Source organism: Siphateles boraxobius, unplaced genomic scaffold, assembly GCF_051911475.1.
Source record: "Siphateles boraxobius isolate OS27281-9 unplaced genomic scaffold, OSU_SipBor_1 24, whole genome shotgun sequence".
Taxonomy (NCBI): Eukaryota; Metazoa; Chordata; class Actinopteri; order Cypriniformes; family Leuciscidae; genus Siphateles; species Siphateles boraxobius.
In genome coordinates this window covers 14,997,391-15,014,601 of record NW_027508855.1, presented here as the reverse complement: position 1 = coordinate 15,014,601, position 17,211 = coordinate 14,997,391, and the positions used below count along the sequence as shown (strand labels likewise).

The window sequence follows — 17,211 nt, the reverse complement described above, 5'->3', positions numbered from 1 at the left end:
TAAATAATAAGACAATTGCATTTAATTCAGAGACGGATAAAAAAAAACTGGAAATACCCTGAGGTTTACAGTCAGAAAAAAAGACTACCGCACTGCCAACCTGAAGCAAAGTAAATGTTTTACTGATATTTTTTTCATTTGTTTTGGCCTTAATACAATGACAGAATGAACACAATTAATTATTTACCGTACAACGTCTTTTTTTATCATTTCATGCTTACCAGACTTCTGTGCCCCTTCTCGCATTTTTTACGTTTTTATCGTCTGTTTTTATGCATACAAATATACTAATCACGTTCATATTTTCTCACGAGTAAGGGTGTCTCGGAAAGGGGGTCATGAGGGTCCTCCTTGACATCAACAAGTTTCAAAACCCCTGACTTAGTGTATATACGTGAAAGTAATAATCCATAAGTACAACAATATGTATAAAAATGTTAAATCAAATATAGAGTTTTAGAACTCCCTTTCTTTATTCATCAAAGTCAAAGTCTCATTTTGACATTTTACTATATTGATATTTATAAAAAGGACAAAAAATTGATTATTGTCAACAGAAAATGTTTTAATACTTGATTTCGCTTTATGTGACAGTTACGATTTAAATTGAATATGAGATTAATAAGAAAGAAAAAAGTTATTAAAAATAGTTTGTTTGTGCAGTATAATAAAGTTTGATTATAATTTCTATTTGGTTTTAGAATTTATCTTAAGCCTTGTTATTAACATGAAATCATAAGTATTTGTAATGCCCGATGATCATTTACGACTTCTAAATATAGAGGTTTAATGTTTTCTGTTAATCGAATAAATTTCATGCAGTTGTCACTATTAAAGTCCCGCCTACGTATTACCCTCTATGAACATCATTCATCGATGGGGGATGGTAGAAGCAAATACATGCTGAAATCTCATTGGCCTTCCCGAAATTCGAACGAACAACGGATATTCTGATTGGCTACTTCCACTTCTCGGTATGCCTCGAGCGTTCTCTGCTGAACGGAGTTTATTGTTCCTCAGTCAAGAGGCGAAATAGATTTTAGCCAAACCTCATTGGATCCCAAATAATACTTCGCTGAAATGGTATGTAATTCTTCTATCTTGGTCCGTATAACCATTTTCTTTAACTCGAAATGTCCATCCGCTCGTTATATAGCTAATTTGTCGTCTGTTTAAATATTATACGGCTAGCTCCAAGCTAACGCAGGTTGGATTCAGCGCTCTTAGCCCGCGAGAGTAGCGCGTGCTAATAGTCTTTTTGTAATTTTTATTTAATTTATCACGACGTTTCTTGTCCCAATGCAAATGATCAGCTTCTTGAACATAACTATCTTATGTGTTTTAAATGTTTTGTTGATCTACGTCGCAGCTGTTGTGGAATTTCTCCAAGCAGTAACGTTAACATTAACAGTTAAAGCTAAGCTAATCCGTCAGCGGCTGTGGAGAGCTCGCGCTAATCAGTTTATAAACTCTTCATTTATTGTTTAGTTCTCCAAAGACCGCCAACTCCTAGGAATTGTGTAAATGCATTTTTTGTATGTGCAGGTTTATGTCATAAATACCGGCAACCTATTTTGTCAGTTTAGGGTGGCAGTCATATGAGCGGGAGATTTACCTGCTTTAACAGGCTGTTAAAATAGGACTCATTGGCATTCAGTGAAGTGGCAGATGGCATTGCTTTAAGTTTTTAGGTTAACTTTAATTCATGTGAAGGAAGAGTAGGATCCAATTCCCAATGGATATGTTTTACTCATACCCTCTGGAGGGGAAACGGTGCAAATTGCCAAGAAAAGTGGAGTATTTTCCCCAAACCTGCGTTTTTTTAATAGCCCTTCTTGTTATATTATACCGGTAATTAATCATTTGAACGAGTAATGCATTGATAATGCATACCTTACAATACAATATACAATAACCTCTTAACATAATATTTAATTTGCACAGCTCATATAATGGAGTACAATTAACCTAACCCTCCAATAATTGTGTTTTCATACTATTATTGATTATGCTGCTAGTTTAGTTTGTGCAAACTTGAAGATGTTTGTATGCGCTGGATCTGAGTCTATATATTGTTTTGTAGGCAGGAGGAAAGGCAGGTAAAGACAGTGGCAAGGCCAAGGCAAAAGCAGTGTCTCGCTCGCAAAGGGCTGGGCTTCAGGTAAGCCTCTCTTTTTGTATTTGCTCTGCTGGAGATGCTGGTTTTCTCTTCCCAAAATAAATGATCCATTTGTTAAATAGCCTTCAGTGAAATGGGCGTAGATGTGGAATTTGTTGGGTCACAATATTACGAGTCAAATAAAAGTCAGATACAACTTTCTAAGGAATGCATATCTGAAATTTGTAGTTCCCAGTGGGTCGTATCCACAGGCACTTGAAGACCCGCACTACAAGCCACGGTCGTGTGGGAGCAACAGCAGCCGTGTACAGCGCAGCCATCCTTGAGTATCTCACAGCTGAAGTAAGACTCTGCCATTGACCTCCATGTTGCAAATCAAATATGTGCATATGTATAAAGACAGTACCATCGCGGAGCCATCTTTGGGAAACAGCCTCGACCAGTCGAACCACGAACGCCGTGCTACGGGCTGAACTGTGACTTGGAATCTCACAGTTCAGCTCACTTAGCACGGCGTTAGTGGTTCGACTGGTCTAGGCTGTTTCCCAAAGATGGCTCCTGCCTGTATACGCGATGCTACTGTCTTTATAAAGTATATTATTATTAAACTGTACACTTACAAAGTTGTCAGTGCTTTGGTTTGTATGTAGAGACCCTCATTAAGCTACCGTGTTAGTGTGGGGCTATTTTGAGCCTTGTTAGTGGTACTAACTAGCAATCTCTTTTTACTTATTATATGCCCCATATACTAGCGTTATAAGCTAAACAGTTTTTAGAGCTAAAACTCTTTACACTCGATTATCATGAAAACAAATCCAGGAGAACAGTCGACTCGGTACCAATGTGTTATTACACCCCAGTTTCATTCTGCGCCGGAGTTCTCCTTTAATCAGGTTTAATTCTTGTTGTAGGTTTTGGAGTTGGCAGGAAATGCTTCAAAAGATCTGAAGGTGAAGCGTATCACTCCTCGCCATCTACAGCTGGCCATTCGTGGAGATGAGGAGTTGGATTCTCTCATCAAGGCAACTATTGCTGGTGGTGGTAAGTTGGAGTTTAATCATGTTGTGTATGTTGCATACATACTGATGTGTTGACAGATGAGGATGCGAATCTCTTGCGTGTTTGGTGTCTTCTCGCAGGTGTGATTCCACACATCCATAAGTCTCTGATCGGTAAGAAGGGCCAGCAGAAGACTGCGTAGTTCCCTTTTGGGTCGCTGTGCTGACATGGACTCGAGGACTTGCATTTGGGATGTGTGACCAGATCGGCTTGTGTTCATCAGTTCTATTTTTCTTTTCTTTTTTAAGTTAATATTAATGTTATACTAGCTAACCACAAGTGATTTGTTAGAGTTTTGTGTTAATGTTATATCGCCAAAATTTGAATGGCATATAAGCCCCCCCTCCACCCCAACCCAAATGTCAGGTATTTTAAAGTGACGAACAGGAAGTGTGATCTTTCCTGCTGTGACTGTCGAATTGTTCGTTGAATTGGCCAGAGATATGGAGCTGTTTTATACTGGAAAAATGGAAGTGATAAAAACATTTTATACAAAACCAAAATGTTTGTTTTTATTTTATCTGCCATGTTTTTTTGACATAGTGATACCAATTATTTTTAATCAGAGTTAATACAGAAATAATGTGTTATTTACATAAAATGAATGACGCAACCTTGAGAAAGTACACTTTAGCATAGTTTAAAAATAGGATTTATTGCAGAAATAATATACTTAGGTGCAAACTGAGTGTAAAGTTTTTGGACAGCCAATTGCATGTTATTTACAAAATGCAATTAGTTTAACGTAAGAGTGCTTAAGTTCTTGACCAACTTGCGTACATCTTATGAAATTTTAATAATTATCGAATATGGTTAAAGGGTTTTTATCAATCTACTAAAGAGTTGCTAACTGCACTTATAATATTGTGTGGTGATCAGTATCGTAATAGATGTAAAGCATCTATTTATGTTATTTATTTCCTGAAAAATCAAATGTATTTAATATTTATTTTTGTAAAATTGTATTAAATATTTATCCCCCCAGTAAAAGTTCCAGATGGCTGTTATAAATCTTCTGCATACGAGGATCATATAGTTAAACGTATTAATTTTAAACCTCATTTTATAAGAGTAATTTGATGTCACAGATCATCGAATCAAAGAGCCCAGCATTTATTTTTCATTTTTCCCCCCAACATATTTTTTTCTGTCATTGGGTAGTTAATGTCGTACGTTAGGTGGCGGTAAATACCACATTTTCACGAATAGCCTATTTTCTTCCTGAGCTTAAGTATGCTGTTTGCGTGTGGGAGGATATATTTGTTTAAATTCTAAAATGATAATTCTCTTTACCGTATTCGTCTTATAAGCATTCATAAAACAATAAACAACGTTTTTGATGACAGTCACTCGTGTGTGCAGTTCACAGGCGTATCGGAATAAGAATTGTTATTTGCTGCAGGTAAGTTTGAATTGATAGTGTCTGTCATAATAATATGCACGTTTTTGTGTCAGTTAAGTTTAACCCTTTCGCACGTTAGCTTAAAATATTCTATCTAATTTAAACCCCCAGCGTGAGTTTTTCTTTCTTCTCAGAAATGCAGTGGCGCCTTTAACTGTAATTTCTCCAAATATAGTGTTTGCCTGGGTTTTCTGTTCAACACTGAATAGCCTATGTTTAGGCTATAGTCTACTTGGGTCAAACTCATGTTCTAGTAAACTGGCTGGTGCATAAGCACTGATTTATGCCTAATTTAATTAGTCTACATTAACCCTTTAGCCAGGTGTCAAAATAGTCTAAAGGAAGCTGTTGTAGATTCACAAACCTAAAAAAATTCATGTTAAATGCAAAAGCGTTGGTTTCAAATGTCCTAGACAACTGCAGCAAGGTGATTGTTGCTTTGTCAGATTTGTAACGACCAAGCACCATGTTTCTGCGTGTTTAACACCTCAATGTTCTGCTTTGTCATGCTGTATCCGTTATGCAGTTAACGAGTGTGTGTGTGTGTGTGTGTGTGTGTGTGAGGGAGAGTGACAGAGATCGAACAGCTTTAACCTGGGAATTAAAACAAGATCTCACACACGATTGCAGGCTTTGCTTTATGGTACATCTGCAATGCAGAAACCTATATATAGCAATAGAGAGAGTAATGGAGGGAGGGGGCTGAGGACGAGAGACAATAATATTAATGAAAAAGTTGCCAATCCCACAAATATAATTCAGTACTGCAGGCTTTTAGCCCTTCTTCGAGTTTTTTTTTAAACTAGTAGTCAAAATATTGTTTTAACTCTAAACATTTAATTATGTCCAGAATCATTGCACTCCTGAACAGTACCATTGCACTGACAGAAATAGGGCATTTTTATGTATTAAAATATGATCCATTTGAAAGAAGGGGTTAATTAAATAAAATAAATGTCTAATTTTTTTTTTAAGTTAAAAAAAGGCCCATATAAAAGTGTATTTTTTAATTATTAAAAAAAGGTCTCATGTTGTTCCCTTGTATTATAGTTAGTTTGTGCTGGCATTACATCAGCTATGAATAAATATCTATATTATAATTCTGCTCTATAGCTGACAGTGTAATCATTAACCATTAATATTCTCTGTTCATTTTTTTGAGATTTCTGGGCTGGCACTTAATCACTTCTGAGAATAATCTGCTGTCTTTTTATCATTTAGCTGATTAAATATTTCAGGACTTTACATTTGAGTCTGTGATTGGCTTAAAATTATAAAATAGGCCTACATCTTTCTGTGGTAAAATATGTTTGTAGACTACTGAACTGTATTTATGAGTTATGCCAGACAAATGATTTCCAAAGCTAGTTTTAGTTGTTTCATGAATTAAGTAATCTTTTAAACAAATCAATATTTATTTTGGGTTTTTTGTGTGTGTGTGGAAAATAGCCATATAGCGAGACACAAATAATGTGCAGTCTGTCAATAATTATCACAAAATAATGATAATGAATTTATATTCCTATTTACACTTCCATTAAAAATTGTTGGGGTCAGTAAGATTTTGTAATGTTTTAGAACAAAGTCTATTTTACTCACCAAGGCTGCATTTATTTGATACAAAATACAGAAAAAAACTAATATGATGATTGCTGCTCAAGAAACATTTCTTATTATTATTAATGTAGAAAGCATTGTGCTGCTTACAATTTTAATGGCATTTTTTTCAGGATTTGATGAATGGAAAGTTCAAAAGAACAGCATTTAGTTGGAAGAAATCTTTAAAAAATATTACAAATGTCTTCATTGTCACTTTTGATCAATATAAAGCAAAAAATATGTTATAGTATATGCTGTTTGTACACATATACTGTATGTGAAGTACAAAAACCATTCAAGTCTTTCTCAGAGGTAAATCTCATACAGTAAAGAATGAGAATTACCCAATGGTTTAGATTTAAATGTGATTGATTCCCAAAGAGCTGAGAGTATTACATTTTGGAGTTGTTCTGGATTCGTCTATCGGAGAACAGGAAATGTGCCGTCAGCAGAATGGTTATTTGTTATGCATAATTTATACGCTCTGTCTAGTCTCCCTCAGATGACATGCAGTAATAAAACTATGCATTTCGGTCAGACTAAAGCCTTTTTCAGTCATGCTAACTGCCCTCCATGAAACTCTGATTATGTTTTTACCAAAGCATGTATTATTAGTAAATCATGGTATAGCCATACTGAATGATTAACACTCTTATAAATAAAGTTTCTTTTTTGGCATTGATGGTTCCATGAAGAACCTTTTAACATCCACGGAACCTTCCCATTACACAAAATGTTCTTTATTTTAGAAAAAGGTTATTTAAATAATGAACATTTTCTTTGCATTAAGAAGAAAAGAATGGTTCTCTGCAAGGTTCTTTGTGGAACCCAAAATGGTTCTTCTATTGCATCACTGTGAAAAAAAAATCCTCTTGGAACCTTTAGTTTTAACAGTATGTTTATGTATCAGTAAATGAAGTCCTTAAATAAAACAACTGTAGTGTGTGTGTTGTGTTTGCTTGATATAACATGAGACAAAGAGGTCACATGGTACGTTTGGTTGATAAATGGCTTTATTTGGCTTTAGGGGAACATCACTGTATCAGTTAGCAGCCATACAGTTAAAGTGTCAGCACTCCTGAACCATCTCTGAAACAGTGTTGTCGAGATGCACAAAACGTGAGGACTCTTTTAAGCAGTTTAGATTCATGATTAAGGCATTTACGTACATTTTTACACACATCAAGCAAATCTATCCCACCCCCTCATATTGTCAAGCTCCAAGTGAATCAAGCCATGCAAATTGAAACTCCTCTTGATTTATTCATTTCATGAATAATTGCGACAACTGTTTTATTACATTTATTGGAAATTTTGCTCTTGGCTCTTTCCTCTTCTACTCTTTTGGATTATAATATAATCCAGATTTATTTATACAATTTAACATTTAAGGACTCTTTGGAGTGGTATTTTTCCGGAAGTGTTATCATTCTCATCGGGCGCAGGCTTCTTTAACAAACAACACATCCCAGACAGCAACATAGTGTCGGCCCAGATCCGACCACACGTGGAGATTCCACGCCTACCAGAGGTGGGCCGTATCTGGGCAACACTGTAGTTGTCTTTTTTTTACTCGCCATATATTTATTGATCAAACTGTATAAAAAATCAAGACCATTGATGGAAATAGTTAAAATCAAGGATAATGAGGGTGCATCTCCAGTCAGTCTTTGTCAAAGGGACACATTGAATCAAATACCCAATTTTGCTAAATACTACCAGGAAAACACTATTACTACAACAGTATTCAATGGGCAGACATTAACTCTTTATTTGCACAAAGGTTTATGTACAAAACACCCATTTAAGATGCATTAACCAAAAGATTTTTCAAATGTGAAAGGAAGAAGCCAAAATACTGGATTCATTAGTTATTTTTCCATCCATGATGTTGAATTTGTAATCATTTGTTAAATAAAGATTTAGCAAAAATGATTGAGTGCTGTTTGTTTCATAAGGTTATTTATTGTGACAGATGAAGATCAGATCGCATTTTAGAAACAATCCCGATGCTTTCTTCACAGCTTTAAATAAATCTAAATTGATAAAACGAGACACCATAATGTCACAGAATCGGCGTCCTAATTATTTATCAAGGTGGCCTGCATTGTGAAGGGTCATTGGAGGTGGTTGATATAGCTGTCTGAATGGGTGCTTGTAGTGGCTGTTTATCCGGAGTACTAATGTGACGGTTAATAGCTCTTCTCTATGACTGTGTGACTGTCTGTGACCCCTCTGCCCTCTCTATGGCCAGCTTGTCTTCTGCAGGGTGCAAAGAGAGCCGGAACCGTCACGTTTACACTGATTCCTGAAAGCTCTTGTACGCAAAAACAAATCAACCCCACAACAAATATACAAAAACATATTATAATTCAACGGCTGAGGGAGTGACAGCAAATTGGACATCTTTCTTACCTAATCAGTCTCTCTTTATTTTTTCCACCTTTTGGAAAGTTGTGGAAACTCTATCACAGATTGTTTCTTTTGCTATTGTAGCAAATGGAAATACAAAAATTATAATTATTGTCACCTACCCTAGAAGTTTACCCAACTATCCGACTTCTGTATCTGAGAACCCTGGAAACATGAAAAAGGCTCCATTAATTAATTGAAATAAAATAATTGTATTACAACATTTTTATTGTAATAGAGAAGTATTTTTACTGTAACACTGTAAAAATCTGAATAATAAGTAAAACATACAGACGCATTATGGTAATGAGAACCCAGCTAACAAATATATGTTCTAAAAACATTTTTCTAACGTTTCTATTAGGTTATGAAAACGTTATTTCTTAAAGTTCTCTTTACTTTCAAAACGTGCAAACATTATGGGAACGATACTTTTGAATGTTCTCTGAAAGTTCTGAAACATTTCAAAAACATTAGAAGACCGTCTAGCTAAACCGTTTCAGAAAAAAGTTTTATGAACAATGTATAAATAATGTTTTCGTGCTAACCGAACCTTCTACTAATGTTACTGAAAGAATATTTGCTCATTCTTTCCTTGCCAGAGTTTTAGCCAAAGTTCTGAGAACATTCCCTGTTGGGAGGGGGCGCAACGAATCTTAATCGTCCTCAAAGTAGTCTTCATTTTCACTTTTGATTTCAGGGGAGACCTGGACATTTGTTCATGAAGTTCACCTATTTGTGAGCATAAACACTAAAGGAAAGAGCTAAAGACAGGAACCTCATCTAGTTTCAGAAGGAAGACATGCCAAAGATTAGAAAGAGAAAGTGGAAGAAAGACATGGAGAAAGAGAAAATAAGACGGAGGAAGATTTACTTCAGAAACAGTGAGATCTGCTCCATCACGAATGAAGCAATCAAGAGGAGGTTATTTTTGAACACAATAAGGAATAGAGGGATATTTAGCAGCAGTCGTCGTCTAAAGCGTCAGAATCTAAATTGCAGAAGGATTTTCCCACACAACAGTTGCACTCTTGTCTCCAAAATCTAAACCTTGAAACCCTCCCCAAGAAATCCATAAATATTTGATCTTTAATCCCACCTAACTTGATGAACTCCATGCCGCCACATTTGCCGTGCTGTGACCATTGCAATTGAGGAAACCATGAACGGATGGCTGAATGCATACATTAAAGTTAAAAAAATGATGCATGCTTTGCATGAGAATGTGAATGAACATTCTTTAACCTACGAGTGAACTTAATGAAATGAGCTTGGACAATTTCGTTCATGTGGGTATAGATGCCCTAATATTGCTGGAAAAAATAGGAGATGTGGCCTGTTCCTGTGCTTTGCTCGTGACATACATTCAGGACTCGAGTGAAGCTCTATATAATGGATATGCTGTTGCTCTGTGAATAATTACCTCTTACAAAGTCCAAACTCACTTATTTTTTAAATCAAATAGCACCGAGAGGTTGGAACCAGTTCATTTTGCCTTGCATGGCATCATCTTCCTTTGTGCTGTCCTGCACTACTAATGGCACGTGAACACCAGGTGTGAATGGGGTCTTTGCTGTCTGGCCTTCACTTAAGTTGCCGTCTTGACACGAAAATGAACATTTTTTCATCATTTAATCTTTCCGTATTGTTGTCTTTAGTGCGACAACAAAGAATAGCTTAGACCAGGGGTGTCCAATCCTGCTCCTGGAGGGCCATTGTCCTGCAGAGTTCAGCTCTAACCCAAATTAAACACATCTGAACCAGCTAACCAAGGTCTTACTAGGCACACTAGAAACTTCCAGGCAGGTAAGTTGAAGTAAGTTGGAGCTAAACTCTCCAGGACAGAGTTTAGACACCCCTGGCTTAGACTAAATTTAATTTTGTTGTAGCTTAGACTAAGGCCCTGTCCCAAAAGGCACCTTAAACACTTGTGGTCTTCCTAAAAGTCCACCCTTTCGTGAAGTAATGCAACTTTGACTGGCGGGAAGAAGTCTGCTGTGGAGCTCGCCTCAGTGCGCATCGAAAGCGCATTTCAACCACAAAGTATCTCAAAAAGACTTGCGAACACCCTTCTGAAACCAATGACAAATGGGACACCCTACGGTCTCATGCAGCAGCCATTGTAAGTCCACAAGACAGAAAGTGCATATGAAGCGCTCCTTTTGGGACAGGGCCTAACAGTTCCTCTTTTCCATACAAAAGAAGTGCATAGTGATTTATACTACCAAAAAAGGTACACAGAATGGGGCCATTCACACAGAATGTGTTTTTGCATTTAAAAACGCATGATGCAGGGGGAAAAGAAATAAAGAGGTGTTTTGTCAAACTTAAACTTCTTTTAACTTGAGCACTGCGTCATGCATGAGGTCCAACACGTCCATCTAGTGCATGTTTACATAAAACAATATGATGCAAAAACATATGCTGAGTGAATGGTGCCTAATAGTGGTCCATATGAGGTCACAAAACTCATTTGCACTTGTGTTAAATAAAAACTACTGTTATTACATGACCTATCCTAACACGACCTCACGATTTCAAAGTTTTAGGATTTCTGTCACATAAACCATATGACTTTTGAAGACTTGGAATACAGAATCGCATGGACAATCTTTATGACATTTTTACGGTGCTTTTTGGAAAGCTTGAAAGTTTACTCAGCATCCACTTCTGTTGTATGAAAAATGGAAACTAAGAAATGATAAGTGATTTTTGGGTGAACTACTCCATATACTCTCTGCATAGACCTTGCCCTTGCTGAATCTCTTGAGTGCTATACAGAAAACATCCGTTTGAATGCTTTTGTTACCGACTCGATGCTTTGGCGCAGATATCCTGATGCATCAGCAGGTGAAATCAGCCATAACTAGTGAAATGAAAGTGAAGATGAGAAGATGAGGTGTGTTTGTGTGTGGCAGAGGGAAATGGAGGGATGTGTCCAGACGGATGTGGAGGAAGCAGTGATGATACGCAGCTTTAATTGCTCTTAACAGCAGCGGCCTTTTCGCCTTTGTTACTGTCCCCCTTTTCACTCTTGCTATCGCTCTTCTTCTCCTTTTCCTTCTCTTTCTCCTTTTCTTTCTCTTTCTCCTTCTCGTTCTCCTTTGGAATCTTCTTGTCTTCCTTTTCCTTCTTCTCATCCTCCTTTTCCTTCTTATCCTCCTCTTCCTCCTCCTCATCGCCTCCATCTTTCTGTTCGTCTCCTTCCTCTGCCTCCTCTCCTTCCTCTGCTCCCTCCTCCTCCTCTGCTTCTTCTTCGTTCTCCTCCTCCTCCTCCTCCACCTCCTCTTCCTCTTCCTCTGCCTCAGGTTTGGCTACACTCCTCCTGTAGGAGCTCAGGGCATAAGTGCGGCTCGATGGATAGGAGTAGGCGGACTGCAACATGGCTCCGCTCACAGAGCTCAGACGGCATTCCTCACCTTCCAGCAGTTTCCTGTTGGGAACGACCATATATGGAAAAGGATGGAACATTCATAAAGGTATCAACTAATGATATCAAATTAAAATAGTTCTGAGTCTCACCTGTAGGCTGCGATCTCAATGTCCAGTGCCATCTTGACATTCAGCAGGTCCTGGTATTCCCGCAGGTGGCGGGACATCTCACCTTTTGTGCTCCGAAGAGCAGATTCCAGCTCCTGAATGGTGTCCTGTCACCACAAACAAGACATTTATGTCTCCAAAAACTTTTCTGACACGAAATCTTACGCAACTAACGTTCTGGCAAGGTTCTCTGAAAGTTATGAACAAACATTCTTCCAGTAACGTTAAAACTATGTTCGATCAAAGTAATCTGGTCTTTAATAATGTTCTCAAAATGTTGTTTATACATGGCTCATGGAACAATTTTTTCAGAAATATTTTAGTTGGACGTTTGACTGTTTCAGAATGTTCAGAGAACATTAAAAGTAACATTCCTTTAATGTTTGCAAAATTAAAATGATAACATTCATATAACCAAGAACATTTTTGGACATTTTGAGTGTTCAGGGAACATTCAGTATTAATGTTTTCATAACTTAATGGGGATGTTAGAAAAATGTTCTTAGAATTTATTTTTGTTAGCTGGGTATGCATTTCTTCTGGAAAAATTAAAATCGATCTTATCTTGAGGATTGGACAAAACATCTGATATGTTCAAATGAATACAACCTAGACCTGCCACTAGGATGTATGATGTCATCAGCAGTAATAAAAAAGACAAAAATCCATCACTGCAACTTGACTGGAAAACTCTCAGATACTGATTATTGTTTGTAATGGGCTTCTCTGTCTCCCTTCATTACATTATATTTGCTTGTATTTGTTGCTATATTTAGTCTTATTTGATTTATTATTAATTTGTAATTTACTTGTAATTTAATAAAATGCACAAATAAATTTGATATTTAATGTCGGTAAACTCATTCATTAATAAGAAAAAATGTATAAATCAAGAATCATTTTAGAATCGGATCATGATTTCCAGAGGTGCTTAAAGATTCCCACAACTAGCAAAATATACATTAGAAAATGCCTTTAAATACAGTGGGCTCCAAAACGTTTGGAAGCACACTGAAAACCTTTTTAAAATTTAAACCTAGAAACTCTTCAAATAAGTCACTAACCAAATAAGCAAAATTGTGGCGTTCATCATATGACTCCTTCCTTTGTAGACAGTTGTTCTTTGGATGCTCTTTGGATCATTCTAAAATCACGCTGGATTACTTGATCATCAGGTTTTGTTCATGAGTGATTTTAGCTTTTTTCTTTACAAAATGATTTTGTGTGCTGCTTTGGATAAAGTTGTCTGCTAAATGAGTACATTTAAATGTAAACTCACTCAAAGTCTTATGTTCATAGTAGAATTTATAATAGTTTCTAAAGGAAATGAAATAGGAGCAGTTGTACTATAGTGGCTCTACTGTATTGTATATGTATTATTTCGAATGTAAAAAGCATTGACTGAAATGCACTGACCTGCATCTCGCCGATCTCGTTGTTGTGGCTGTCCTCCATCTCAGCCAGCTGTCTCTCTAAGGACTCATTATGGGCTTTCAGGGACTCGATCTCCAGGGTGCGGGACTGCAGCTGTCGACGGTACTCGGACAGCTCATCTTTGGTCTGCTTCAGAGCATCGTTGTTTCGCGCCGCCGCCTCTGTCACGGTGACGAACTTGGAGCGGTACCATTCCTCTGCTTGCTGCTGGTTCCGGGAAGACAGAGTCTCGTACTGGGCACGGATGTCCTTCAGGGCCACAGCAAGGTCAGGCTTACTGACGTCCATCTCAACAGACACCTAGGCATGGAAAACAGTCAAGAAATAATTGTTAATAAGTTTAATACAACTATAATCTAATATTAACCCATTGAAAAGTTAAAAATAAATTATAAAACATAATAAATCGTGTTCTTTTGAACTTTTCATTCATCACAGCATCCTGAAAAAAAGTCAGGTTTCCACATTAAGCAGCACAACTGTTTTTAACATTGTTAATAATAGGAAATGTTTCTTGAGCAGCAAGTCAGCATATTAGAATGATTTCTGAAGGATCATGTGATGAGGACTGGAGTTATGATGCTGAAAATTCAGCTTTGCCATCACAGGATTACATTTTTGAAAATATCATAATTGAAAACAGCTATTTTAAATTGTAATGCTATTTCACATTACTAATTTTATTGTATTTTTGATTAAATAAATGCAGCCTTGGTGAGCATAAACATTTGAATAGTAGTTAAAGATAGCCATAAATAGCATTTAGTCTGTAAAATTGATTGGAGGAAGTGTAATTTAGTTGCTGATTCATAATTGATTTCTAATAAATAATTCATTCCCCTAAACAGGCATTTAGCTTGAGCCAAAAGGAGTATAAATAGCTATAGATAATTTGAAATATATTTTTTGTTACAAATATGAGCAAAAATTAAATTTGTCAGTGAATAAATAAACAGTTTTACAGTGAATGTAATCAATAAACCACTGTGCATCCAGTATTGAAGTTATCAGAAATGCAGTTGAAATGCATATTGGCATGTTTACATTGCCACGGCATGTTTAATCAGTGTTTGAGTGTAATTTGTGTTAATAAAGGTTGAGGCCCTTTGAGGCTGCGGGGTGGAGCACAGACTCAGGGGTTTTAATGCTCAAGGAAAGATGACACTGCCTGAACGCTTTCATGAGGATGCATTTCATCCAATGCATCACCAACACAGGGACATGCAATCCATGCATGATGAGCATCAGCTTACATCAGTTACATTCAATTGCTGATACTCGGGTTATTAAATAAAACACTGAAGGAAATGTAATCTTCTGTAGTGTCGAAATACTTTGAGAAGCAGTATTTCTAAAGTGATGCAGTCCCTCTCAAGGACGCCGCGCTGCAGGGGTCCCGCTGCACCCACTCTGCAGCCACACCTAAAATCCTGCGCTACTGCACCATCTCCTCATTGCCAGGAGGTTAGGAAATTTAAACATCCCATCAACAACAACCTTCTCTCAACTTTCAAATACATTTCTCTCTCTCCAGGGCTTCTCCTTGTCTTTGCCTGAGTAAACATTCTGTTTGTAAATGTAAAGTTGCATGAGAGAAGGAGAATTATTAATGCACATTTTGACTGAGGTCCTGGTGCAGTGCAGCGTCAGATTCTCAGTCTGAGCTGCAGTGCTGTAAATTCTCCAGACACACACTGCACTCAATGACACTGCACAGTCATGATACGCATGCCCACACAATGAGTTATTAATAAACATAGTATTTCAAAGCATTAATGGATACATGGTATTTCTAGGCTTTATCTGCTTAATCTGATCTTCTCAATTTAGTTTATATCTTGTAAAGATATCTCTACCTGATAAGACCTTTAAAATGACTTTAATTGATGTAAAGCTATGTAGTCAGGTTAATTCACTCATGCTAAATTGGTTGTATGCAAATCAAATATAATTTATTTAAATATTGATGGACATGTTTGTTTCCTGATAAAGCATTTTAGGTATATTATGTAGCAATTTACAAACCCAGAGCATATGAGAAATTTGGCTTAACCACAACTTGTTTTATTTGACTGGAAGTTAACCAAATGCATTTGCAACTATTAAATGTTATGTAGCTCACAAAAGTAGCTCACATTTCTCATTAGCCACCAAAAAACAACCCATCACAGGCTGGTCTCCAGCATGGCCAAGCTGATCTTAGCAGTTAAAAGATTATCTCCCATGATCTCTAAAAACTGCTCAAACCCCTCTAAAACCAGCAAACAGATACAAAAATATATATTTTTCATAAGTTTTTCATACCTGAGTGGCCTGAATTGACGCCTGTAACTCCTGCAGTTCCTCCTCGTGCACTTTCCTGAGGAACGCGATCTCATCCAGCAGGGACTCAACTTTCTTCTCCAGCTCCAGGCGGGACAGCGTGGCGTCATCCACGTCCTTGCGGTATCCCTTCAGGCTGTTCTCGGCCTCCTCCCGCAGCCGGGTCTCCTCATCCAGCTTCTCCTTGACGCGCTCCAGCGCCTCGTTCATCTGCACGCAATCCAGGTGCATCTGGCTCTTCTCGTGCGTCATCTCCTCGACACGGCCGCGCAGCTCGCGGATCTCCTGCTCGTAGAGGTCGTGCAGGCGCGACGGCTCGTTGTGGCGCTGGCGCAGAAGCGCGACCTCCGCCTCCAGAACTTTGTTGTGCTGCTCGAGGTTGTGCACCTTCTCGATGAACGTCACGAAGCGGTCGTTCAGGCCCTGCAGCTGCTCCTTCTCGTTGGTGCGGATGATCTTCAGCTCGTTGGTGACGGCGGTGGTCTGCGTCAGGTCCACGGTGTCGGTCTGGTAGCCAACACCGCGTCCAGATCCGAGTTTGGTCCGGTAACTTGAGGATTTGATCATGGGGGATGGAGAGCCGTAGGAGCGATGGTGCTGCTGCTGGGGAACGGAGCGGTAGCTCACCGTCACCCGGGACGGGCTGCTGCCCACGGGGACGCGCCGTGGCGCATCTCCAAAAATCTTCCTGTATGAGCTGCTCGTGTACATGTCGCCGGAATAACTCATGCTGAAATGCTCAAGATCACAGACCGAGTGAGTGAAGCGTGTGGATGTGGGAGGACCGAGAAAGAGAGATGGAGAGTGCCGGTCGGGGTGTCACACCGGCATCTTTTATAGGCACAGACCGCGAGCATCATCTGACGCAGGGGCGGTGGTGGAGGGGGAAACCTGCAACCCTGAGCAAAAAGACAGAGTCCCAGGAGAGAGCTCATTCATTCCCTGCCTTTGCATTTGTGGCCACTCATCCCTTTTCACGCGATGGAGATTGTCATCATGCAGAGAACTGAGGATAAATAAAGGTCAAAAGATGTACAAATTAAAAAACTACACATGGGTGTACATCCTCGGATGACCTCTGGAGAATCACTGAATACCTTTTAAAAATCCAAAACTGAGCCTGAAAGTTCCTGCAATAAAGGCAGTCAGTCGTTCATAAATTAAGCTTTCAAGCACTTGAAATGTAAGATCCACAATAGGGAATTCGAGGCACTAATTTCTGGATTTCCAGAAGGTTCAGAGGAACCGAAATATTGCCTTGAGTTCATTTGCAGTGTTGCTGAAATTGTTACTTTATTTTATGTCATAATAAGGATCTTTATAA

At 38.1% G+C, this 17,211-nt stretch overlaps 2 protein-coding genes across 2 annotated transcripts; one reads left to right on the top strand and one right to left on the bottom strand.

The window, feature by feature from the left end:
* Window positions 1–957: 957 nt before the first annotated feature.
* On the top strand, window positions 958–3,681 carry h2az2a (H2A.Z variant histone 2a). The gene is made up of 5 exons (XM_077241584.1): window positions 958–1,083; window positions 2,084–2,161; window positions 2,348–2,461; window positions 3,031–3,160; window positions 3,259–3,681. Exons 1-5 carry the CDS (start codon window positions 1,081–1,083, stop codon window positions 3,318–3,320), a joined length of 387 nt encoding a protein of 128 aa, XP_077097699.1. The 5' UTR covers window positions 958–1,080; the 3' UTR covers window positions 3,321–3,681.
* Window positions 3,682–7,174: 3,493 nt separating this feature from the next.
* Window positions 7,175–16,677, bottom strand: neff1 (neuronal intermediate filament family member 1). The gene is made up of 4 exons (XM_077241578.1): window positions 15,870–16,677; window positions 13,548–13,865; window positions 12,114–12,238; window positions 7,175–12,024 (listed from the first exon to the last, which is right to left on the bottom strand). The coding sequence occupies exons 1-4, from the start codon at window positions 16,614–16,616 to the stop codon at window positions 11,568–11,570; spliced, it is 1,647 nt and encodes a 548-aa protein (XP_077097693.1). The 5' UTR covers window positions 16,617–16,677; the 3' UTR covers window positions 7,175–11,567.
* Between the last annotated feature and the right edge of the window lie 534 nt (window positions 16,678–17,211).